This window comes from Augochlora pura, chromosome 10 (assembly GCF_028453695.1).
Source record: "Augochlora pura isolate Apur16 chromosome 10, APUR_v2.2.1, whole genome shotgun sequence".
Taxonomy (NCBI): domain Eukaryota; kingdom Metazoa; phylum Arthropoda; class Insecta; order Hymenoptera; family Halictidae; genus Augochlora; species Augochlora pura.
The window spans coordinates 10180379-10207711 of NC_135781.1; the positions used below are offsets into that span (position 1 = coordinate 10180379).

At 44.6% G+C, this 27333-nt stretch overlaps 1 protein-coding gene across 1 annotated transcript in view; it reads left to right on the forward strand.

Annotated features, from left to right (window-relative positions):
- Brat (tripartite motif-containing protein brain tumor) overlaps nt 1-13101 on the forward strand; it is a 106296-nt gene extending 93195 nt beyond the window's left edge. Inside the window, exon 3 of the mRNA XM_078192929.1 lies at nt 8173-13101. Coding sequence (XP_078049055.1) covers nt 8192-10588 — 2397 coding nt within the window. The 5' untranslated portion in view covers nt 8173-8191 and the 3' untranslated portion in view covers nt 10589-13101. The remainder of the gene's footprint in view (nt 1-8172) is intronic.
- Nucleotides 13102-27333: the final 14232 nt, after the last annotated feature.

Here is a 27333-nt window from a genome sequence, read left to right on the forward strand (position 1 = left end):
AAACGTAGAACGCTCTCTATACGTGATAACCGAAAAAAAACTTTCTTGCGATCCCACAATATTACACAGGTCCGACTGTGCGTCGCGTCGCGTCGCGTTGGCCGGGGCTCGAGGTCGCGCGAGTATCAGCCGGCTCCGGCTAGCAAAGCGAGCGAGTAAAGCCGGTGGAAATTGGTCGGCAGTTTTATTTATTCCGCAATACTTTTTGATCACCCTATAAACGGGAGAAATACGCATTGCCGCGTTGCGTCGAAGGGCGATGCACCGGCAGTTACCGTTCTCTTGGGGCGGTTACCCCTTCCTCGTCAGTCCCACTACCATCGGTGACGGACTCGACCCTCGTCGACTCGGAACCCCGGTCGAAGGGTTGGGATGGTCGATGCAGTGTTTCCATAGAAACCAGACGCGCCGTCCGCCACCCCTTCCTACAATGCATTCAACCGAGGGTTGCAGTCTTCGCTTGGAAACGTACCGCTATTTCCCGGCAACAGTAGTCATCTTCCCGATGATTCCCGCTGCTGCTGCTACCCTTCGCCTCGCCGCAGACGGTCCAACGTCCGATGCGTTTTTCTGTCCGCATGTGCCACTGTCCGCGTTCGATATCAGTTACCATTTCACTGTCACGTCTAACGATCGCCGACCGATCGCCAATGTTGGCCGACGTGCACGCGAACCATAGCTCGCCACGTCTCGCCGCGATTCTACCAGCTTTCGGATTCTTCTCTTTGCATTCGCAATTTCCATATTGCTATCACGTTGTTCATAATTCATCGTTAAATTATAGAGAGGAATATACATATTAATTACGGTAACTTATATACCTTTCAAAGAGATTGCAACAGCTAAATAATTAAGAAAAGACTGCTCGTGTTCTCTGCTCTTCGTTTTCGAAAAAATTTAGTTTGAAAATTCGTTAATTACGCTTGCACTTCGACTCAATGAAGTTTAACAAGCCTGGCAGACGGACCAAACTGTTTAAGTGCAATTGTCGCTAACGAATTTTTAAATTCAATTTTTGTTTTCCCCCCGATCGGTAGCCTGTGAACCGGTTGCCATAGTAACCATTAATTTTTTATCTATTATTGAGATAAATGTGTCAGATTGTACCACCGTAAGCTTCACTATTATTATATAACTTTTTAAATATTAAATATCTTTCGCGTTTAATAAGATAAATGAAATGAGAATAGAACCAAAAATTTAACGTTGAACTAAATTTAAACGACCGGTCTGTAAATTGTTAAATGGGGTCCTGTTTTTCCGTTTTACATTTTCGCCTCTTGTTGGTTGTGTCACGATTTTTCGTGTATACATGAAAACATTTGTCCGTCAAGATTATGGAAATGTAAGAATATAAAAGAACGGATTATATATGATACCTAATTGAAGAAAACATACTGCAACGTCGTCCATAAAAATTCACTGAAATCAGCGCGATGCGGAACACCAACAAAAGTTGCAGACCCCTTTTCCTTGTAGTTCATTGGAAGCACTCGCGAATGAAGCAAGAGTTTTTATGATTCCACGTTCTTTGACTTCGTCCGAGACGTTGATCTGCATAAAATTCTGCATCCTCGACGCGGAAGACGACGAGTCGTTTGATCTCGTTCAGCCGGAAAATATCAACCCCGCGGAACTTCGGATCTGAACGTGGAATAAGCACCGCGGCGGGAGTTCGCGTTCGCGAACAAACGCGAAACGGATGGTTTCGCGCGTCCGTTCGAGGAAGGAGGCCCGGGGAATGCAGTCGAAGGATCGTTGAAGAAGTTCCCGGCGAAGTTAAAACCAATAGATCGGTGATTTAGCGAGGCGATTCACGAAGGTGAAACGACTGAAATTACTTATCCCCTCTCGTTAATAGAATAACCAGTCGTTGGTAATGCAGACGGGCACAGAAGGGCAGGGTATAAGGTCCTGAGAGAACGGCGGGCATCCCGAGTTAGGTGTGTTCTTCTTCTTCCTCTTTTGCTTCCGAGGACGAAGATAGCCGTGTATCCTTCGCCCGCGGGTTTTTATAACAGCGCGGTCCGGCGTCTATGTACACGGCAATGGCATTAATTCTGCCGGCTGTCTAGGCGATCGGATCTCCTCGGAAGAACACTCAAGGGCGGACCATAAATCTTGTCGTCCCTCGCCGGGTCACCTTTGTAAGCCGGTACTTAGCAATCGCGCTTAAGTGCATCGAGGAAATCGCGAGAAACGACAAGATGCTTTGCACACGCTGCGCATCGCGTCCCCGTGACGATCGGACATTGTCGATGGACCGTCACGATGTGGAATCGTGTGGTTCCTTCTGCGGAACTAATATTTTCTGTATCGGTTGCAAGGAATCTATTGGTCGGTCCGTAAGTTCTTGTGGTTTTATTTCCGATTTCAATTCTTCTTGTAATAATTGCCCAATACTTGCGTCGCATACAACATTTGATAGCAGAGTGATTATTTTGTTGAAGATCAGGGAATGTCAAGTTAACAAGCATAAATATTTACGATTTAGTCGTGCAATAAAGACAGTCGGAAATGTTCGTTCTTGTTAATTTAACGTGCCATGTTATTACCCACGTGGAACGAACAAGTAAACAATCGTACAGGAGGAAAAAACCAGTGCGACTCATTTTATCGCAACTGCGTGAAGCATGCGATGTAGTATTTAGTTTTCGATCCGAACAGCAAAATGAGAACTGTCTAGCACGATAAGGGAGTTACGTAGCGTCAAAAAGGTCTCTGTACACTCTTCAAGGCGGAATGACTTTTTTTCAAATTCGTGGGAACGATCCGAGTTTATTTTTAAAACGTTCGAGGGAATAGTTTTTATTTACATCCCTTCTAAGTTCTCGGGAAAACTCGAGCTGTTTCGTTCATTTCGAAAAAAAGTTGTTCCATATTGAACACGGTGTACAGGAATTTTTTACCACCTGTACGTATATTTCACAGTCTGTCTGAATATTTCCTGTTATCAAGAAGAGGATATGTACACCGAATTCTATTTTTACACGGTAGAGAAATTCCGTGTAAAAGAAGACATCGTGTATACAAATAGAAAAATGGTACTGTACTAAATATATCTACAGAATTACGGTTAATGGAAATAACCGTCTCTAAAATTGAAATCAAAGAATTTTTCTGAACCGTGCCAAATTCAAGGTGTAGAAAGGAAATTTTGAATTTATAACGCGTTGAAAGGAGAGCGGTTCATTTTTTAGAACTCGATAAGGTAAAAGTACTTATTCATGGGACGCTTTCCAGGGGGTTTAAGATTACCATCGAATTAACTACAACTTAAGAATGTCGTTGTTGGATATTTATACTTTGTTTGATAGAGAATAAAAAATGAAATGCCTGTTCCAAATTAGGAACTTTGATTATGAAACACGGATGGCAACTGGTCCTTAAATCGGGAGAATGAAAAAGTACGCAATATGGAATAGCATATTCTTGTTTAAATAATCTTCAAAGATGTGGACAGAATTTTATCTGTCCATTTTGTATTGTATTGTATTATTTGTTTTACTGTTTCAAGTAAGAGTCACGGTTGAGGCAGCGTTTCATAATAGATACTTTAACGCGCGTTCGATTTGTATACGGACTTTTCCAGCTGGAATAAGGGAACCGTCTTATCGATCACCGAGCAGATATTAGCATCGGCGAGGAGGAGAGTTTCACCCTTAGTTAGGAGGTTGATTCGAGACCTTTCTTGCCCAAGGTCGTAGATCGTAGCCGACAACGAGCTATAGGCAGCGTTCCCGCGTGTGCGCGTGCGCCTTCTTCTGGAGTAGACAGCCTGTGGATGAGAAACGTGACGGGGAAATAGAGAGTTGATACACTTCAGGGTCCTGGATGTTGGCTGGGGGAGGGCGGAGCGCGGGGAGAGGGGCCGAGAGGGAGAGCGGCGTGACCCCTGAACGACGTTCATCGATCGGGGTGTACGCACCCTGCCTGCTCCCAGCACCGCACTCTTCTATCTTCGCTTCTCCTTTCTCCAACCCCACCAACCCTCACGCTTTTCCGCCTCCATATCCCCCACCATTCTCCTTTCGCCGTTTCCACCATGTTCTCCCTCGTGCACGGCGTTTTCTCATCGTGGCCTGTCTCGAGGCTTTCACATTTTAAATATTTTACTGTATCTTCCCGAGTCACGAAGCGGTTCCGGCCACCAATAAAAATACTAGAAGCTCCGATCATTAACCCCCAAACAACCAGCCGGTCAACCGTGAACCAATATCGAGAATAACCCTCCACGAATCTTTTGTAGCTTCCAATGCAACGTCAGTTTTTCAATCATTACTCGATGTTATAATATATGTTCTTGTTGTTACGTGGTTCGAGAAGCTCTTTTTATCATTTATAATATACAATTATACAGATTGTCCGCCTCACCTGAAAATCTGGACTATCTCAGAAACTATGAAAGATAGAAATAATAAAGCCTTTTTAACAATATTTGTTTGTGCAACGAGGCATAATGTCGTATAAACAGGTCTTCTTGGTGGCGAAAAAAGCAACGTAACCTTGAACTCTCCGCTATGTCCTCGCCAAAAAGAAAAAAAACTGTTTATATCGAATGATGCTCTCTTTCGTACGAAACGTCTGTTATTAATACGTTTTTTCACTATCTTTTCTAATTTCTGTGATATTTTAGATTTTCAAATAAAACGGACACCTTCTATATGACATATTGTATATGATATACATTTAATACAATTATTTATAATATATGTAATACAAGCTTTCTGGTTTACGATTTTGTTCAAAAAGGATATTTCTATGTGCCATAAAATGAAAATCCGTAAAAAAACATTATCCATCTATTTTTACATTCAAATAGAACAAGCTTTCAACTCGATATGAAGATTGAATGAAAAGTCGTCCAAGTTTGTAGCTTCTATAAAAATCGAGACCTTTTAAGTCTGAATGGAAAACAGAACGGTGGTTGAGCAGCACTCCTTTTGTTGCCGTTTCTACTTTTTTACCTACTTTGTTAAGGACGGGTCAGTTCTTTGAAAGCCAACACAAAAGAATTGAGCTCTCGCGGTGTACGTTCAATTACATTCACACAATCTTTCCCAAGACTTGGTTGCTTTCAAACCGGTAGCCCTGAAAGTGTTCCTTTAATTTTGGGAAAGGTGGAAATCGAATCGGACCGAGTCCGTGTTGCGAAATGGCGGCGAAGAAGTGGTCGAAGGCGTAAAATGGTCAATACCTTCGTGACGCGTTTCAAAAGCCGGTGGAAGTGTGCACAAAGGCGGCTACGAGAAGAAATAAAAATGGCAAATAAAGGAAGGTGGTTCGATTTCTGCTTCGGCTTTTCGTTTAGTGACCCTTAACTGGCGTACCGGGGCAACGAATTATCACGATATTGCGTTTCTACTTTATTTTATAATAAACGTTTAATTTTCCGTACTTTCATTATTTTATACACGAGCTAAGAATAAAATATCAATAGAGCATCCATTTAGAATTAGATAACATATTTTTTCGCATATTCGATATTTTGTTCAGTTTATCATTTTACTATTTATTGTCGGGTTTACAAGTTATTTTTGCGAATCTTGAAATTTGCCAAATATTTCATCCGAAATGAGAAAAACTAATATCTGATGGAATTAAACTCATGGTGGGGTAAAATACATTTCTAAAATTTGTAAGTCTTATCTTAAAATAGAATCTGTACACAATAACATATTAAAAGGACACGTGATAAGTTATAAAGTTACTATAAATTAACGTAATTCTAAATGGTATTAACAACAAATTTAATAACAATAATATTTAAGTAAAATTATCGATAGCAATGCTTGTTCACCCTGCTTGTATTCATCGCAAGCCTAACACTTTACTATACCAGGAAGAATTATCGTAAATATTGTTCCGTGGCTTAGCAGCGTGTAAAAGTGTTCGTTCCGCAAGCAGATCCTGTAAGACAATGTTACAGTGTCCGAAAAGATTCTAATCTCAGAAATGCTTAGCAGTATAGTGATGTCATATATTTCATGGGAATGTTGCACGATAAACAGCGGTCAGCGGCAAATTTCTTCGCTGAATGTTAAAAAACGTCTGTTGGATCGCTATCGTCTGTAGCTGGTACGATCGAAATATCACGGTGTTCGCGAATAATGTCAGTGTCGCGAGTCTGCAGCTCCTCGTCGCGGCCGAAGTACGCGTTCTTCAGCATTCGCTATGCTAAATGTAGCTTTCCGGCGACCTCGAGTCCGCGAGTACTTCCCTCAGGAGCATTCACCTTTTATCTTGGGACTCGATCGAAATTCCTGCACGAAGGCATCGCGTACCAGAGAGAAGAGTAGCTAACCCGACATCAGAAGTATTTCCTGGAGCGGCGAGACGGTCTTTGTTCTACTCGTTCGATTATTCTCTTTTTCTCTTCTTCCTTCCTTCTTCTTCTGCTCCCCGACTCCTCCTTCTCCACCCCCGCTTCCACCTCCGCGTTGCCTTCGCGTCGTCTACCTCGCTCTGCCACACACCTGGGTCTCCCGACGACTCTCCTTCTCCCTTTCTCTCCTCCCGCTCGACGATGATCACGGTGTCTTCGTTTGTTCCCTGGAAAAGCGAATGCGTCGCCGCGTGGAACACCATGAATTCACTCGTGCCAAGTGGAAGAGGTACGATAACCTTCGCATTCATGACCTTGGACTTAGAGGGGTACCAGAGCCCCCGCTTCTCTCTTTTTTCTCCCTTTCTCCGTTTCTCTCTTTCTCTCCTCCTCGGTTTCTATCTCTTTCTCTCACGCATACACTCGCTTCGTTCGCCGTTTTTCTCCCGTTTTGCTCCTCTTCTATCTGTATCTATCTACCCACGAGTGCTCAGGTGAAACACGACCGTTCGGTCGGCCCGATCTAATTAGAGGGACGACATCCTTTCATCGTCAGTCGTTCACGGGTCACACCGAGCGAGTCAGACGGTTAGGGGAAGAGAGAGAAAGAGAGGGAGAAAGAAAGAGAGAGAAAGAGAGGGAGAAAGAAAGAGAGAGAAAGAGAGGGAGAAAGAAAGAGAGAGAGAGAGGCGAACGAGAGAGACACATAGAAGGCCAGCATTGCGTGGGAGTAACCTCGTGAAGACGGTCTAACGTCGAGACGAGAACAACTTCCGGCTTGTACTGTCGTGGGTGAAGTGTCACCGAATGGCAGCTAGCCAGACCGATCGTCAGCCTGCTCTTCCGCTGATGGTCGACCCCAATCGTCGCGTTGCTTGAATAATTATTCCGATGGCTGAAGCGATTCAGCAAACTCCATGAAAATCGCTTCGACTGCGGTTCCTATCCTGTTACAAACTTCTTGGCACATCGTAGCACGACATCATTTTTACGTTATTAAACCAGTATACACGTCACAGCGAAAACTTCTTTACGACGCGCATACTCGTCCAAAACAATCAACTGGTTAAGAAGAGTATTACACTTTGATACACTTCATTAAATTATATATTTTATGAAAGTGTTGCATCAGACCATCAAGTATGGCTAGATTTTAGCGAAATATTATTAAGCTTATCTGCATAAATTGCAGGAAAAACAAATCAAATAACAAATTCATTCTTTGTTTAATCGTTTTAATAAATTGAAAACAATACATCGGTATCTTAAAACTATTTTAATCTTTTCACTACTTGCAACGAATTAATTCTATTCGTTTTATCCGGTTTTTGTTCATAAAATTTTCTGTCACTTTAAGAGGATGAAGGCAATTTTTATCCTACATAAATGTTCTCAGTCTTCTAATGATAAAATCTAGAAGCAGCCCTCTGGTATAAAGCGAACTTTTATCGTGCCATTTAATTTAAGACTCAGCAGGAAATAAAGCATGCCCTGAATTTGGGGTAGAATGAAGGTAGTCTAACAGCGAGTAACGGGAACAAAAGGGAAAAAATGTGAAAGAAATGAAAAAGACAAAATTTGACTGTTACCAGCTCTGTGCGAGTCTTTGAATATGTAATTCGAACGACGGAATACGTTGCGCAGTAGTGTACCTTTCATTAAAAAGTTGGCCGAGATGAAATTTTTTAATTTTAGAGCAAGGAAAAGCCGCTGCAAGTAAATGAAATTTCCCTAAAAATCGTATGAAATTATAAATGGTGGCCAATGTTTTTTTTTTTAAAAAAGACCAGCATTACGTATCGTCGCGATGGGGAACGGCCCTTAATACTCGACAATTTTGTTCACAGGGATGCCGGTTGACTGAAGATGGCCTCGCCGACACTCTCGCTGGAATCGCGTGCGAATTCCATCGGGTCCTTGGCCTCGCTGTCCCCGCTTACGGTGAGCGGCAGTTCTCCGCCTGCGAGCGACTCGGCGATCTGCGACGTCGACAGCTGCGATCTCTGCCTCGACTCACAGAAACCTGGGGAGGCGCCCTGCCCACGGTGCCGATTAGGAGGCGCCGGCGGCGTCCGCTGCACCGGCTGCAAATCGACCGAGTCCGACGCGGTAGCTCGTTGCTTCGATTGCGCAAATTTCCTCTGTCCTAACTGCGTGATGGCGCACCAGTTCATGCACTGCTTCGAGGGCCACCGGGTTCTGAACCTGGGCGACTCGAAACTGGAGACAGTGAACAGCTCGTCGAACACCGAACTGCCGAAGAACAACCTGGTGATCAACGGCAGCGGTAACGGGAACGGCGAGAGGGTGTCCTACTGTTCGCGACACAAACAGGAACTGTTCAAATACTTTTGCCGCACTTGTACCGTGCTGGTCTGCAAGGAGTGCACCATCACGGACCATCCAGCCCCGTTGCACGATTGCGCGCACATCTCCGAGGTCGGTACGCAGCAGCTGGAAGCGATGGCGAGAGTGGTGCAAGAGTGCAGAGCTAAAGCGGCGGACGTGAGGGCTGCCGTGAAGGCAGCGGACCACGGGGCAGCCCGGCTGCAGGTCCAGTATCATAAAGCACAGAACGAAATCAACGACACCTTTCAGTTCTACAGATCCATGCTCGAAGAGCGCAAGGGCGAGCTCCTCAAGGAACTCGAGTCCGTCTTCTCCACCAAACAGATCTCCCTTGGCGTGCTGACGCAGAAGGCCAACGAGATGGCCGACAAAATCCTCCAAACCTGCGAGTTCGTCGAACGACTGACCAAGTACACCACCGTCACCGACGTGCTGATGGTTAAGAAACTCCTGGACTCGAAGCTTCAAGTGCTGCTGAACTACACGCCGGACATCGGTAGCCAAACCGTCGACCTCGAATTTGTTAGCAATTACCAAGCCATCCAAGTTGGCGTTCGGAACACTTTCGGCTACGTGCGGAGCAACAACGAGAGCAACGCCGGACCCATCGGCAAACAACCGCCGATCGCTCGGCCAACCGCGCTGTCCAGCAACGGCAACAACGGCAGCAACTCGAGCAATGGACCTAGCAGCGCTGGATCCTTGGGCGGTCTTCTAATGGACCGGCCCTACAGCAACGGCCTGATACCTTCGACCTCAACCTGCGTGTCGTCCACCTCGCCGTCCTCGTTCGACACCAACAGCAGCGTGATCACGAAACGCTTCTGCTCCGCCAACAGTCTGGGTCCGTTCTCGACGGCGATCAGCGACTTGAACCTAAACGGCATCAACACGAACCCCTACGAGAAGTGGAGCAACGGCGGCAGCGATGCCTACCCTGTGGTCACCACGAACGATCACTTCTCGATGCCAACGTCCGCGGCTGCTGTAGCGAACGCAGCGTCCGGCGACTCTGTACTCGACCTGACCTCCAAACTGATGTCGGCTGCCGCGATATTCCCGCCCAAATCGCAAATCAAACGACAGAAGATGATCTACCACTGCAAGTTCGGCGAGTTCGGCGTGATGGAGGGTCAGTTCACCGAGCCATCCGGGGTGGCAGTGAACGCGCAAAACGACATCATCGTTGCGGACACGAATAATCATCGCATCCAGATCTTCGACAAAGAGGGCAGATTCAAGTTCCAGTTCGGAGAATGCGGCAAACGAGACGGCCAACTGCTGTACCCGAACCGTGTCGCCGTGGTCAAGACCTCCGGCGACATCATCGTGACGGAACGGTCACCCACGCACCAGATACAGATATACAATCAGTACGGTCAGTTCGTGCGCAAGTTCGGCGCGAACATACTCCAGCACCCGCGCGGCGTCACGGTTGACTCGAAGGGACGCATCGTGGTCGTCGAGTGCAAGGTGATGCGCGTCATCATCTTCGACCAGGCCGGGAACGTGTTGCAGAAGTTCGGCTGCTCGAAACACCTTGAGTTCCCGAATGGAGTAGTTGTGAACGACAAACAGGAGATATTTATAAGCGACAACCGGGCCCACTGCGTCAAGGTGTTCAATTACGACGGCGCGTACCTGAGGCAGATCGGCGGCGAGGGTATCACGAACTACCCGATCGGGGTGGGGATCAACGCCATCGGCGAGATATTGATAGCCGACAACCATAACAACTTCAACCTGACAATTTTCACGCAAGACGGCCAGCTGGTCTCCGCCCTCGAGAGCAAGGTGAAACACGCTCAATGCTTCGATGTCGCATTAATGGACGACGGATCGGTCGTGTTGGCCAGCAAGGATTACCGGCTCTACATTTATCGTTACGTACAAGTACCACCGATCGGCATGTAGACCAACGACACGCAGCGACGCCGACAATGATCGTCGACCGTCGTTCTCATCGTTGTCGTTGATTCTTTTGCCGGGATTGTTTTCAACTTTGGCCAAACGGCCAGGATCTCATCGATCTTTTTTTTACTTACACTTGCCTATCTTCTTCTTCGTCCACCTACTACCACTGCTCGTGCTCACTTCGCCTATCCACCTTCGCCCGCTCGACCCACCTCACTCCCGTTTACGAGACGCCGATTACGAGAAGCTAAAAGCAAGCGCACGCGAGCGAACCGTACGCTGACGATTGAATTGTCGAAATTCAAGGTGGCAGGCCTTGTACCTTACATGAGTATACGCAAAGAACATTTCGCGGCGATACGCGAACGCGCGCGACGTAGACTACAAGCAGAGAGAAAGTATCATCACAGAGAGAATGAGGGTGAGAGTGCTTTGAGAGAGAGAGAAATAGAAAGAGGGAGTGAGAGAGTATGAGAGAATGAGAGCGTGAGAAAGAGAGAAAGAGAGAGAGTGTGATAAAGAGAGAAAGAGACTTGCGACGATTGCCGTCTACTATTCGCGCGCGTTCGCGCATTCTACTTTATTCCGGCACCGAAAACCGGCCTTGAAAAATGTCTGCTCCGAGACAGAGACACCGTTCCGATGTCCGTGATCAAAGCGGAACGGAAGAGAGGAGCGCGAGTAAGAGGCACCCGGCGCCGGGAGTGACGCTCGCGTGGCTTGCAATACGCATACGATGCTCTTCGAGGCGCATACGCGCACGCGTGCGATGAAATGCTCGTACAAAAAAAAGAAAAAGAACATGAGAGATACAAGGAACACGGAAAACGAAAAAACAGAAAACGAAAAGGAATTAAGAAAACAAAAACCGCCTGGCGACTTCGGAGCGCCCACTTTGTTGCGTGCGCGTCACGTTTCACGCGCGCACGCGGCAACACGAAAAGACACACGAGACGTGTAAGCGCATATACGCGGAAAACTTACTTGTTAATGTTGTTATAACTGAAAATACTGTTGTTGTTGTTTAGTTGTAGAGCTCGCCGCCGCTAGTCACTGTAACCCTGTCTCCCTCAGCCTACTCCGAAAAACTACCCCCTCTTCTATCGCCACTCGTTCATTTTTCCTTCGATTTCTCCCGCTTCCCGAGACCCCCGAAAACCTGCAAAACCCCACCCCATATATTCCCGGGCCTGTTTCTCCTTTCATCGTCCAAATCCTTTCGATCGAAAACCCGCGAGAAACGTTTTTCCTCCGAGACAACACACGCTCTCGAACGTATCACGTTTCCGCATGCATTTCTTCTGGGTTGTGCAAAAGAGACGAACACACACGTTCTACCCGTCCGTATCCGACGCGATCCTTCCAATTTGGTAATTACGGGGTTTGAAACTCGAATCGACGATCATGCTCGACGGGCAAACACGAGGCTCGCTTCCGTCGCGCTCCACCTTTCCATTTCGCTCGCTCTTTCGATTTTTCCCCCCCGTCTGTTTTTCTCGCGCACGCGCGAAATCGACGCGGGGCCAGCTCGAAGAGCAATCCCCGATCGACGTCTAACACCCACGGGATCGACCGCGGATCGAACGGACGCTCGTACGAGCAACGTCGACGTCCGGTACCCTTCGTTTTACCCTCGGTTAGGTGTTTAAGTAAACACATTCTTTTTAACGATCCCATGCACAAGCGCACGCTCGAGTTTGACCCGATACTTTCGGTCCCGTTTCCACAAGGATCAACGGACGATTACGGATCCGGGCCGAACTGCGTTTAACGTATGACAGCGACGACAGTCCAGTCTTCGCCCAATCGTTTAATTCTTGATCCTGTAGATTATTTTCCTGTTCTTCGTTCGTTTCTCCTTGTTTTACTCGTTTGTGTACTCTGTTCGACTCCCTCAGTACTGTTTTTACTTTACTGTCTCGCGATCGGTTTCGTTCCATTGACGATCGACAGCGCGAAGACGATCTGTTGTGAAGCATGTGCGAGAGCTCGGAGAGAGAATTCGCGTGAGAAGAACGAGAAGTCAACGCTGCGACCGGTTGATCTTTGACTTCTATGGAAGGCTGGACCGGAAATGTGCTCGATCGACCGCTGACCTTTTTTCTATACGATTTACAGCAGAGATCGTGCGAGATGCTTGGATCCTCGCGCGTCATGGTAACCCGTTCGAAGAGACGCGGATCGTCAAGTCGCCGCCATTTTACTCCCAATCCCGTTCTCCCGTTCTTCTCTAGATCTGACTATACTTTTACTCGTAGTGGTGTTAACGTAGTGAGTAGTCGTAGTGAGTTTTTCTTTTTTTTTTTTTTTAATTTTTCTCCTTCAACTCCCATTTTTTTTTTTTACTTTAGTAACGACTTAGGGGATCAATTATTTGCACTGTCCGTTTGATTTCCCTTATCCTTCCACTGCCGTTTTTGTTGCGCTCTACCGCTCGAGTCTTCCTCGATCCCGTTCAACAACAGACGCTCCTTTAGCGTGTGCGTGTCCGATGATCCACCGTCATCCGAATCATCGGCGCACACCGATAACACATCGCCACTACCGTCAGCCGCTCTCCCACTCCAAAAAAAAAACGAAACTACGCAAGACAATGACCAATCTACTTCCTTTGCTACGACCGGTAAAGAAACTGATTTTTGCGTTAGTGTTCTTTTGACTTTGAATTATACATATAGTATTAATATATTTTGTTGGATGAGTCGACGATGACATGAGCCTGACTGGGGCTCTATGACGCGACCTCATGCATGTTTACTATTATAATATTATTATTTTTTATTATTATTATTATTATTATTAATATTATTATCATTATTATTATTATTATTGTATGTATGTATTATTATTATTATTGTATTATTATGATTTTTTTATTTTTATCTATTCATTATTTAAATGCCTCACTCTGCCAGGAGGCGCCGGAACAGTGTTGATGATTTTTTCAAACATATCCGAGATGAGCGACGATAACAAAACGACTTTTTTTCACGCGACGCGTCGTTCGGTGCGCGACAAGGCTAGCTGGCGCATCGCAAGTTCCTCGAGGTCAGACAGGCGACAGCCACGAATATCGAGGATCTCCTACCGGATCGATAACCGATACCAGAAAACAAAGAAGGGAACAGTAGGAAAACCAGAAGAATTCGAGTGTCGCGACGCCCGGAAGTTTTGGAAAGCCTGTTCAGCCGGTCCAGAATTTCCGGGCCAAGAGACGGTCTCGCGCGATTTGCGAATTCGTTGTTACGTACGACACCGGCTCGCTCTTGTTTTCCGGAACCGGACGGAGACCATGCTTTGTTGATTTTATTACTTGGATCGTTCGCGAATCTGTAACTTTCCGTCCGGACGTGTAACGTCGCCGATCGAACGGCGACGAAGAGATTATGAACAGAATAGGGGCCCATCGATAGAGAAACCAAATTGCATTTATCAATGACGATTACGCGAGTGCTCGCCGACGACGAACGACATTGAGGTTCATTGTTTACGAAAAGACTTGCAAACGCGTAGAATTGTAATTATTATGATAAAGAAAGGGGAGTAATTGTTAGTCTAATATTGTTTGCGCTGTGAAATAATGTTTAGTGTTGTAGAGGCTTTGAACTTCGAGAATCGTGACCGAGCGCGTGGCCCATCGCGCCGATCAAACGGAACAAAAGGAGAATCGAAATCGTGGATCCTCGGCAATTCGTCGCCGCCATTCTGTCGACGTTCGACCCCGAGGTTCTTGCTAGTGTATTACTTACCTTATTACGACTATTGTTTGTTTTCTTTTTTTTTTCAACAACACTTTGACGCTCCGCATGCGCTCGATCGTTAGTCAATCGATTTCTTTCGGCTGAATCGTGCGTCGTGTCGATCTCTAGGCTCGTTATTCGCCCGGAACCGCGCGAGATTCCCGAGCGGACGTTTTTCCTCGTTGCTCGCCGAGAACGATCGGAGTGTTGCGGACAGTGGGGCCGAACAGTTGCACTCGTCCTCTGCGCAACGTTTTCAGCGAGCAATCGAAGGATACGCGCCGACGATTATCAGCGTGCGCTCGGCGAAGCTCGATGCTCGATTTCGTATTAGAAGGGAAGCGGGTCGCCGCGCGTGTTTGCAGTATTCTAGCCAGTTTTCAAGCGGCGATCCTGCTCTGTCCGGGTGAATAAGAGCAACCGCATATATACTCCGCTCTTTTCCGCGGGGAAAAAGAGTGTTTAAGCAAACGAAAGAATGGAAGAGGAAAGAAGGAACCGCAGATCAATCGAACGCGTTCGAGAGTTTCCCCGATACTTTTTAGTTCCTCTAGAAAAAAAGAAGTTCTCCCTTTGGTCGGATGTCCAATTATGTTGCAAAACGTCGACGCTACGCGTTGCTTTTCACGCGTCGAATGCATGAGAACACAGCTTCCCGTTTCCCTGCAGCGACAGATTCGAACACGTTCGGTATTGTATTCCATTTATTCCTCGAGATCGCATCACACGTCGTCGCGTTTGTCCATTAGTATTTAAATCGCGTATGCCTGTGTTGATTCTGTAGGTTATTATGAATTATTACTCGTATATATGATTATATCATTACTATTAACTATTAGTTATCGTATTAATATGATTACGTTTATTACGGATCTGTCAACCACCAGGACGAAACGCAGTCGAAAACACGGGCGAAGCGACGCCATCGCGACACACCCGCCTTGCCAGCTAGCCACCACTACCACGTATCTGATACTTCTTCATTTTCCTTATTTTCTCTAACGTTTTTCCTTTTATTTTTAACTTTTTCCACGCGTCGCACCGGCGGGCCCTCCCGCACGCGTGGCGACGCACGAACAAACGTAAGGAACGGAAAAGATCGATATTTAGTTAAAAAACTGCGCTACTCTCTTTTTTGATACGCCTTAGTCCCAAAGTAAGAAACGATGATGTGTACATGCGTGTGCGTGTGTGTGTGTTACTGCGCGTTCACTGTATACGCGCAAAACAAACAAGCAAGCAAGCACAAGAATGAAACGAACATTGCGACTCTCTCTCCTTTTTTTGTACTGGTTTGTTATGTTATTATTTTTAGACGATACAACCCGATTGTTCTTAATTTAAATGTAAATCGTATTTTTGTTTGTTTTTTAGTTATTTTTTGTTGTAAAATGCTTTTTAATAATATTTTCAGTTCACATTACACGACATCGGTTGGTTTTGGTCTCACTTTATTATTTTTTTTTTACTTCACGTACACTCTGGTACACAACACCCACGCCATATCCCCTCTTTTGTTCCGTGTCCTCGAACGAGCCATCCGTCTCCTTTCCATTCGTTTCGGATCTCTTTTCATGCCGAGGAAAATTCGAGGACCTCGCGAAACGCTGTTTTTTTTTTCTCGGGAAAATCGAGTTTTCTTCGAACTGCAAGTACAAATAAATGCGTTCGCCATTTTTCTACGACTATTGCGACATATTATTGTTACCCGGGCTCGCGTCGGCCAATGAAAATGCGTATCGTTGTCGAAGCGGGTCGTTCAGTTTTTCCCGGCGGTTCTTTCGAGTAACCGCGGCGTCAACCAGCTGCGACAACAACGCGCAAAAGGGTGCTCGACTTAACGCGTTTACTTCTAGTCAGGCACTTATACAAATCTTCAATCCCTGTTGTTAACGCATTGAGAATTATACGAATCAACGTTTGTCGTAAGATTTATTTTTTTCTTAACTGTCTCGAATCGAACGTTCGCTAATGAAGTTTTGTTTCTTAGTCAATTCCATTCGAAACGTATTGCTCGAATATTACGACATTCATCACCATACTTTCTTATCATAACTAGTTGTACATATTTAATTTTCTTTCCGTTCATTCGTCCACTTTTCCATCCAGATCGAACACGATCGTCAAACATTCCTCGATCCCGAACATTCCAATTCAGCGTTAGATATTGCTGCGTTTTTTGTGTTATTATTTTTTCTTTTTTCTTTGTTTTTTTTTTTTGGTGTGCAAAACTATTGGACTGTAATATATTTTCATTACACGTTCTAGCGATCATGCGTTCGTCCTTTTCACTCGAACTTTGCGTAAATGATTGATACATTTTTCATTGGATTTTATGCATTTATAATAAAAACCAATCGTATGAAATGTAAGAGGGTGAAAACTCGAATGACAGATCGTACATTGTACACATTGCACGAATAATTTGCATTCTATAATTTCACGCTGTATAATTCTTTCGTATTTCGTTGTCAGGAGTGTGCCAATTATTCTTGCTCGTATCCAGAAATTGTAGAATGTTGTTTTGCTCGATACTTTTGCACGCCACTTGAGCTTGGTAATGAATCATAGCTAGACTACGGATGTTTATGCAGCTTTTTATGTAATCTAGAAGTGTACAAATGTCGCAGACATTTGTCTCGACGATATCGCATAGTCCAGATCTTGTTTTTCCAAATCGCGACCACAGTAGAAGATAATTAAAATCTTGACATACATTCCATCACAATATGCTATGCACAGGACAACCAAGGACAGATATCCTTATTCACTATCATTTGTTACTTGATGGTTTTTGCATACAGCCTGTCGCAAAAGCTTAAGAATCCGTAGTCCAGCAAATAGCGTACAGAAGCCTGCTTTTTGAAGCGCGACTTTCAATTCATGGTAAAACCTTGGTTGTTAAACACGACTCGCTTCCAAAATCTGCTCAAAAAGCAGTCCTCTATAAAAATCAGCCCGAAACGAATTCTTTTCGAACATCAAATGGTTACGTATTTAAAAAAATCTCCATTAGTGTGAAGTGTATCTTTTATGCACGTCTACAATGCAGACGGAAAGTACTATGCTCGTTTTAAATTGCCAAGACAATTATTTGACGATAATAATTCAATTAATAAAACAGTCCAAAGTATGACAGAAATATTTTCAGTGTTTTTCGAACAAAATACTATTTGAAATATTATGGTATTATATTTTTACAGTTAATAAAATTGTTCATAAAAGTACATTCTTTCGAACAAATATTACGTGATCTGAAATTAAATACTTATTTGATACCTGCCATTGAAAATACTATTTTAGCCAGATCGAAACCGAGGTGTGATTGAGAAAGGCCGTTCGAAAATGAATTCGTTTAGCAAAAAGATCTGTTCGACAACCAGGGTCTTACCGCCCACGTTTCTAGTCCAGTTGTTAATCTCCCACATTTCTGCCCACTTTTCTGCGGACCGGTTCCGAAGAGACGCACGAAATCCCATCGAGCCTGTATCGAACAGTCATAGACGGGGATGGTAAATCGCGAAATGGCGTGCGGACGATAACGAAAGCGAGGAGAAGCACCATGACCGTGAGAATAACGAGAAGGATCGATGCTCCCCGCATTAGTTGAAATCTTCCGGGACTTGAAACGGATGGAGTTCTCTTACAGTCCGCCTCGCTTCATGGCTGGTTACCGTTGCTCGGACCCTCTCGAGGGAGGAAGGATCTAGCTCTCGTCGCGATCGAGAGCCACTGAACCGGCAATACGATCCCGTAATGCAATCGGGCCACCCCTCGACCACTGAAATATCTGCGTACCTTTTAACTGCACGCGACCAATCTTGGACATTAACTTTCCATCCCGACCGAAGACGTCCCTGGAATATACAGAAAGGAAAAATGCAGAGCTAACCCTAATCGCTGTTTGCCGAACAAGCGAATCGTGATAACCGTCGATTTTGTTAGCTCTTTTGCTGCGACCTGTCCCGGTTGGAACCTGGATCTTTTTTTCATTGCTAACACTTTTGTACAATTTGATAATGTTTCGCTTGGAGAAAGAAACTGTATCAACTTTTTTAGTGCCGAACATCGATATATATATATATATATACACTCCAGAATCTTGGTTTCTCAATATTTTAAATAAATAACAGTTTTATTTCTTATTCTTTCAGGAATTTTTCAAATATCACGTTTTATAGAATATCTGTTCTTGTATAACTTTGCCAAACTGCATCAAACAGGTATATTTCGCTCACGTACATACGACTCTTCTGTTCGGCACTAAAGGGTTGAGCTATGGGAATAGTTGAGTTTTTTTAAATCAATGTGAGTAAAGTAAAGACGTCGTTGACAATAATTTGTGGGACGTTTTATTGTAACCAGTAAGTATACAAACCGCCTGTGTTCAATTTATGTTCTCGTTTGTAGAGCAATTTCTAACGAAAGGCTTTCGGGAAACGTGTTTTGTATTAACTCTCGTCTGTCCCTTGTTTTCTCGATGCAATTTATTCAATGGCATCGCGACGGAAGCAGCAACATTTAGAACAAAATATAAGTAACTCGTCTACCCTGCTCACAAATGGAAATATAACGTGCAATAAGTGTTCTCGAAGAAACAAGGTAAATCCAATCGGCCGGGACGGATAACGGTTCGTCTTCTCATCGATCACTAAGCAGCCTTTCCCTTCCGAATTGCCCACTCGCGTATTCGACAGTTCCTTCGTGCAGCAAAAGATGATCTGGATGTATCCCGTTAATAGTTCGAGTCGAATATGCAACCGGAATCGCAGAACTTCGAGTCGATCGGGTCCCTCCGCGTCCAAGGTCGAGGTCCGAGCGAGAAAAAGGGAAAACGAAGGGTCGAAGACGAGAAGCGCGTCGCGCGGTTCTTCGGGATGCTCGGCGGTGTCGATTGCCGGTAAATTAATACTAACGGGAGAATAGAAAGAAAAAAAGAAGAAAGAAAGAAAGGAAGAAACGTGTTTTTAGAAACCTATAGTGGATTATAGATGTCGCATAATATATTTTTGTACGTTCGCAGTGTGCGTATTTGTGGCGAATACGTCGAGCACCGTCAAAGATCGGCGTGCAACGTCAAAGGTCGGGGAAAGAAAGAGAAAGAGGGGGGGGGGAGAGGGAGAAAGAACGCGACGACGGGGGTGGGGACAGGCGGAAGAAACGAGGCTTTTCGCTTCCGGTGTTAAGGAGGTGCGAACGTGATACGTCTCGGAGGGTCTTTGTTCGGGGGCGATTCTTCGCGACGCGTCCAGCTGCGGACGCACAAAGGAACCGACAAACCGGCGAACGACAATTCACTCGAGACGATATTAGCGGCGCGCGACGACTCTGTGTGTAATCAAGAGAGAAAACAATGAAAACAAAAAGTTAAACTCTCCCCGGGCCCAACTAATGTTACTTTATGAGATGAAAAAAAAAATGAAACGAAAAACAGAGAGACGACTAAAGTGAGATGACGCGAAAGAGACGCGAGCAAGCGAATGAGAGGATTTAACAGGAAGGACGATTGAGAGAGAGAGAGAGAGAGAGCGAGATTGTGTAGTATGTGCGTAATTGTACGTGCCTATATGTGTCTCTGTGTGTGTATGTGCGAGGCATCGTGCATGCGTTCAACGGGCGTGGGTGAGAGAGAATGCCAAAGAAAACCAGGTAGTACGATTGAGAGCACTATTTTTAACTCGGAACAAAAGTAATTACTCCAGATATTGTTGCATGCCTAGTTATCGTATTATAGTCGGGATGAAGAAAACAAAAATAAGCGACGTTTTAAAACACTGGTGAAATAATACACGATTGTAACGAACTAACGATTTAAATTAAAGAAAGCAGAGACGCCGATTTCGTCGGGGCGATCGGTCGGTCGTCTCTTAGACCGTAAGCGGTATACACGTATTAATTACTATTATACACGTATATCATTACGATTATTAATTACTATTATGATTATTATTCCGATGATTGTAATTGCTACGACGGTGTGTAAGGTACGCGCGACGATTATCGGTCGACGGTCGAGAAACAAAAAGGGAAATGACGAGGAAAGGGGTGACGTATATCGTATACGCGCGGAAACATGGGAGGAGCAAAGTTGCGACTCGAAGGATCGGAAAATACGAGTCGGACTTGTTTCGTTTTTTCTACGGAACGATTTGTAAAGTCTACGGTTGCGACGGTCGTCGAGATCGGGCCTCGCCGCGAGAAACAACGACCAAATCATTCGGGGTCGAGGCGCGGGGCGACATCTCCGCAGATTTGCCAATTTGTTCGACGACGGGCTTGAAAGTTTGAGAGGACGTTTCCCGGCGCGTCGACAATATGGCCGACCGCTCGAGAGGATCCTCACCGTCGCGCCAACAAAATGGCCGCGGCCGCGCGGCCAGCTTGCCAGGCGGCTAGCGTTTCGCCTATCGTCTGTCGATTTTCATCTCTCTTCGTCCGGAACGTTCAAGGCTTGTCGAACGAAAGCGTCGAGGATCGCGAGAGTATCTCGGGTAACGGCATCGAGCTTAAATCGGCTCGCGAGACCGAAGCGACACTCGCCGTTCGCGAATTCATCCGAGTCCTCGCCGGCGGAATCCGGACGGAAATACTCGCGGGGATCGCCCCGAGGATTCGGTTCACGGCAGTGAAACCGCGAGCACGAACCTGGACCAAAAGAATCAAATGAACCTTGTTACACAATTTTCGATCGCTTCGATCAAGAACGTAGGTTACGGTAAGGACTATTATACTATTCCGCCGATCGACCGACGTCTTTTTCTTCCCCGATCCAGCGAACAGCTTCTTTCAACCGTTCTCCGATCCGCCAACGCGACGGTCATTGGTCGAACAAGAACGATCACGGACGAGATCGCGTCCTCGGTCTGTTCGTTTGTCTAGAATAGAATGGAAACGCTTTTTCCGACAATTAACGCGAGCGTCTTGGCTCCCTATTATTTTCGACGACTGCTAACTGTCATTTTACGATTTTACATCAGGAATAGAGGTCCTCGATTCTGTGAGAATCGGTCCCACGATTTTGAAACTTTGAAGGAAATATTTTTTAATATCTAGATTATCAAACGAACAAACAAACAAACAAACAAACACAAAAAAAAAATATGAACAAACTAAAAAGTATCGAGCTAGAAAATTATTCTTGTATTTTCGTGAACTACGTAGAGCGTACTGAAAACTCCTCTCTGCATTCTTCGTGTCGTTCGTGTGTACATTATTCCCTGCAGACACGATACATCGTGAAACGATACCGAGGGACGTCGGTGGCAGCTACGCGAACGCCCGGGTGGTAGCTGTTTTATCGAGAATTAGGACTCCGAGGACGTGGGATTCGCGGGAAACGGAGAGGAGCACACGGAGAGGACCGGCCAGAGGTTCGACCGTTGAAGATCGAACCGTCGAACGGGGTCCTCCGGTGGAAACTGACAAATCAAAGTAACCGTTGCCGAGGACCGGGCAGCCCTCGCCAACGGCGTTGTTTCTTTTGCAATCAAACGTTTTTATCGGGAACGCGCGAGACTGGCAGGTGGACGAATAAAACGGCATCGATCGCGGCCCCCCCGTTTCGGAGGGGAAGAGCCCAGTGACAGGGCCCAGGGTCGAGTTTTCGGTGATATCCAGCTGATTCGACGCCCCGCGCGTCTTTTCGCGTGGGGAAACATCCGGGCTGGGCGTGCGCACCGTTGTCTACCGAAGGTCGAACAAGGTCCGCTTTGTTTTCGCTCACGGGAAGTGCACGCCGCTGCGAACAGCCTCGCGGAAAGAGAGCAAAACGAGCATAGAGGAAACGGCGGGACGCATCGATCGCCCTGTCCACGATTCATTTCTTCGCTCACTGTCCTTTCTCGTTGCGATGAACACCGGAAGACTGGAATGGGGATATATACGTGTACGTAGGCGTATACGTGTGTACGCGATGAAACACGAAAGTAATCGGACGTTGCTTATTGGAACTCTGAACGGTGAAAATCTGTCCTACAGACTTTCAGTTTTGGAAGTGATGTTATACGTGGAAGACGCGCGCGCCGAGGTCGCGTGTGTGCCAAATTTGAAGTGAATTCGATGATGTTTGTACAAGTTGAGAATTCAACTGAAATCTATTCACCGCCATCCTGAAAACATTGGCTGCTCTTCCATGTTTGTAGAATATCATCTAATAATTTCAACTGCAATATATATTCGAAGTTTGCGTGCATTGAAACACCGCAAGATACCCATGAAGACTCTTCCGCGGTTTTGGGATATTATTCTGTAATTACAATATAAATAACATCACCGAAATATCTATTGAACTATAAAAATTAGTGTTCCTCAAGAGAATGTACAGCTCGAGAATACGAACATGATATCTGTCACTGCTGCGGCCATATTTTTACATTCATCTCCAAGAACTTCTCTTGATCTGTTCTCATGAAATATTTATTTACTAACCGCCGCGATAAATATTTAACAACTTCAACGAACTCTCTGCAATCCACTTCAAGTTTTGTTCACAGAATCTCGAAACTTGCGTCTTTCAGGATCATGGAACGCCGCTTTCAGAACTCGCTCTAACACGGATACTTTCGTCGTTGAAAGTTTCAATAGCGTTCGAACACTTCGATGATCCACAGCACACATCTATACAAATATATATATGTATATATATATATATATATATGGATGTACACGTGTACATATAATATTTGTGTGTGTCGAGAGGGAAGGGTGAACGAAGGGCGAACTAGGTTACTCGTAGAATCCGTTGATTATACAGCCATATGTAGTTACGGTGTGTGTCGTTAAAGTTAAGGTACATTTCATAGGATTAGATGTCGTTCGTTTTTAAGGTTTAGCTTTACGGGGACGGGGTTACGATTAAAAAAGAAAAGAAAGGAGATAAAGGGGTTCGAGGACGAGGTTCGGGAATCGTAAACCGAGCATGCGTTAATTATGCTACACGACGGAAGTTTGGGGACAAAGGAGGTAAACGAATCGCAAGTTTCCAGTATTCTATGATGATGTTTGTAATCGTGAACGTGACGTATCCGTTTATACCCCCTCCTCCCTGAACGACTCCTATTTTTGGATCGGAATACCGAAGAGTTGAGAGGATTTTTGGGCGATCGAGTCGTTAGATTTATCTATTGCTTAAGGACGTTCGAGGACTGAACGATTGAAAGTATGGTTGCCCGCAGTTCCAGTGCACGGGTGTGTGCGGCGGAATTCAACTCGCATTGTACTTAATCGCGCTAACGTGTGCGCATCCAGTCAGTTTACTGCGTTTCTTTTCTTTTATGTTTGATTTCCTTGTTTCTTTTTTTTGCCGAGTCGACTAATTATTTATATTACTTTGCTGCTCTGTTGGCGAATTCGTCCGGTGCCGCCCGCCATCTTGTTATTTAGGCTAACGCGCGGTGCGCACGCTTAGGTGTTGCACACGATTGAATGTCTAGTCATGGCCTCATTGTAATTGATTGCTTCGCGTTGGAGTGCAACGACGAAGACGTGCACGCGTCGCCTATACCGGTCGGCACGGAGTCGTTGAGTCTGTGGGATGCCATCGAGTCATCTAATCTAAGTCATCGGGCGACGGAGACGTTCGCGCGAGCACGCGCGGAACACGATGACGTCTCGCTCGATTCACGGAGCCGAGCCAAGGCATTCGAGGATCGTTCCGTCGGCGTCGTACGTCGTTTCCGGTGCTGCCGCGACGTCGTCGACCCAATTAATCATCGTGTAATCACTATTTATTACTATTAAATTATTTGATCACGCTCATCGTCGTCATCGACATTATCGTCATTACCATCGGCTAATGTCGTGATCGCCGCTAATATTATTCGCACTATTAAATGACGGTTTTCAGGATCGGTCAGCAATGATACTTGCCAAATATCATTTTATTATTGAAGAATTTTTACTATTATCACGATTATTATTGTCATTATTATTATTATTATTACCATCATTATTATTATTATTATCATTATTATTCGTGATTGCTATTATATCGTCATTATCGGCGAGCATTGAGTATTATTATCCTATTGACAAGTATTTATGAATTTTGTCTATTTATTAAACGGATCTTGTCGGTATCAACGATACCTCGCTAACATGTACTTAGTGCTGATTTGTAATTTCTATTGAAATATTAATGGATTCGCGATTATTATTGCCACTATTATTACTATTAACTATTGTACTTATTATAGTATTTTTCCATTACTATTATTATTATTATCTTTATCATTATTATTATTATTATTATTATCACTACGATTAATATTTATTATATCGTCGATGCTAATATTTGTTGCCGTGCCAAAATCCTGGCCGGCAAGCGAGCCGCGCTCGACGTCATCGGGATCGTCAGTCATTCTTATTAACGTCTCTATTATATTCCACGTAAAAATTCAATTTATATCTATTTGCTAATCGATGTAATTGCGAGGGGAAAAATAACAAAAACCCGTATAATCCGCGCGCACGCGCACATGTTTATACGTATGCATGCGAGAAATTGCGTGCATACGTATATGCATTTGTATACATATATATATACATATAAAGTAATATATATATATATACATATAATAATATAAATGCTATATTATTACATATTATTACCATTATTATTACGATCATTAACCTGATCATCATTATTGCTATTATTATATTATTATTATCATCAACATTATCATTACCATTTATTATTATTATCACTGCATAGATTATTGAGCTAGGGTTTTATCGAGGAAGTTAACTATGTGTGTGTGTATACGCCGGAGTGCACGGATGAGACACGTTGTTTGACAAGTTATACGAAAAAACACATTGAAAGAGAAAAAAAATAAAATACCAAAAAAGATTGGGGCGAGGGAATGATAGAAAGCTAGTGAGAGAACGATCGAGAGAAAGAGAGAGAGAGAGTGAGAGAGAGAGAAAGAGACAAAGGATGCGAACGAGAGAAAGAAATGGGGCGAAATGGAAATAAAAAGAATAGTTAGTTCACGCGACTATCGCGGACCGGTTGAAAATATATATGTATTTTTTTAAATTTTAAACGGTAACAGAGAATAAAAAATAGAGAGCCAGTGAGAGACAGAGAGAGAGAGAGAGGGGGGGGGGGGGGGGGAGAGAATGTGAGGGAATGAGAAACGGAAAGAAGAGAAGAAACAAATATGAGATCTGTGCGCGCGTATCCAGTGTGAGATTGAAAAAGCACGGGGAGAAGGGGGGGTGGGGGCGCGACGATTTGTAATAAAACCTGGGAACAGAAATCTATTTGTAGGCTGTACTTACTATTTATTATCGCGATCGGTATATTATTTTTTCTATTATCGCTATTGCCATTATTGCTATTATCACGATCATTATTATTACCGATCTAACATTAATACGATATCGTCTGGATTAATCATCGGATATGCCGATGTTGCGCCGCGGAAGGGTCGAACTTCCAGCTCCTCTGGAACGTCCACCGATGATCATGCGCCAAGCAATTTCTCACGTTCGTCGATAAATCGATACACGTAGGATAACGATACAAATACATCTACAATTCGATGCTTCTATCGCGGGAAAAAAAAATAAAGGATGAAAACGTTCGATCGTTGTCGACCCCATGTGGCCACGAGTTTTATATTTAGTGTTTTCGTTTATGTGCCAAAACCAAAAGAAAAGCAACGCGTTGCACGCGCACAATACGAAAAGGTTTCCGCAAGCATTTATCGGTTAGATTTCTCCGTTCGGATGAACATTGTCGACGAACACGATCGAACGCCGGCGAGCAACCACGCGCAGAAACCGGCTTCGGCTATTCTTAGTTCGTGCCGTTGGTCGATAGATAAGAGACAAATTTTGTATCGGTATTTTTTACCGCTTTTATGTAAAGTTACCAAATATATTTTTCTTAAATTAATGGCCGCTTATATCGTTCTTTTCTTTTGTCCGAGGATATATCTGACGTCGCAACGGGACACTGAAAACGATTACGACGATGCTCTCCCGGTTGTTGGTCGGATCGTTCCACGCGCCGGGAACAATCCTACCGAAGGTTGTGCGTGTTAGAGCCGATTGTTTTTTTCGTTCTTTATTATAATCGTGCCGTCGTTGTTGTTTGTAGCTGACCGTTGGATCGCGAGCATTTGCGCGCCGAGTCGTCGAGAGTGCGGAGAATCGTGAAATTACAAAAACTATCGATGCCGAGTTACGGGACGTTGATCGATAAGCTCGCGACCGGACGCGCGCAAATGTTCGCAGCCCGGCGATAGTGTTTCGACAAGTTGTTACTGGAGTCGTAACTTCAATGAACCTTTCATCGATCTTCCGAGCAGACGTCGATTCTCGAAAGTGCGAGTAAGTGAAACGAAACACGGAAAGTGGACGCTGACCTGTCCTCTCCGAGGTACTCGAGACGAACGACCTCGGTGCATCGTTGGTCACACACCTTCGAAATTATGAGAACGATTCCGATGTAACACGCAGAATACACGCACACAAGTCTATCCTCGAATTCCGTGATATATACGTTGATGTCGCGAACGTCTGACTAACTATCTATATTCACCATCGAATTTGTTGGAGACCAGTTTTCGTTTTCCGCGAGCAATTGTCGAACGATTCGAGGATCAGACGAAGCGTTTTAGGCAGCGATGAGCAACCTGCGTTAAATCGATCGGTATAATAATTCACCCGACTCCTTGTCGAGATTTTGTTTCGCTTTTTAATGTAAATGAAAATGTTTACGAACGTTTATATTGTAACATTTATTTCTTTGAAATGCGACATGAAAGAAAGTTCAACAATTTAAAGTGTAAGGAAAAGTTAATTGTAAGGAATTTAAGTTTTTTTTTTAGTAATTTCGACATGTAAATAATATAACAATATGCCGTTTCGTTTTTGGTTTTATTCCTGTCAGAAATGCATAAAATCCACAATCTAATGATTTATTGCTTTTCACTAGAATGAATCTTGTAAAGATTATGGGTTTCACTCGGTCATGCTTTCGAATGTATTCGCGAA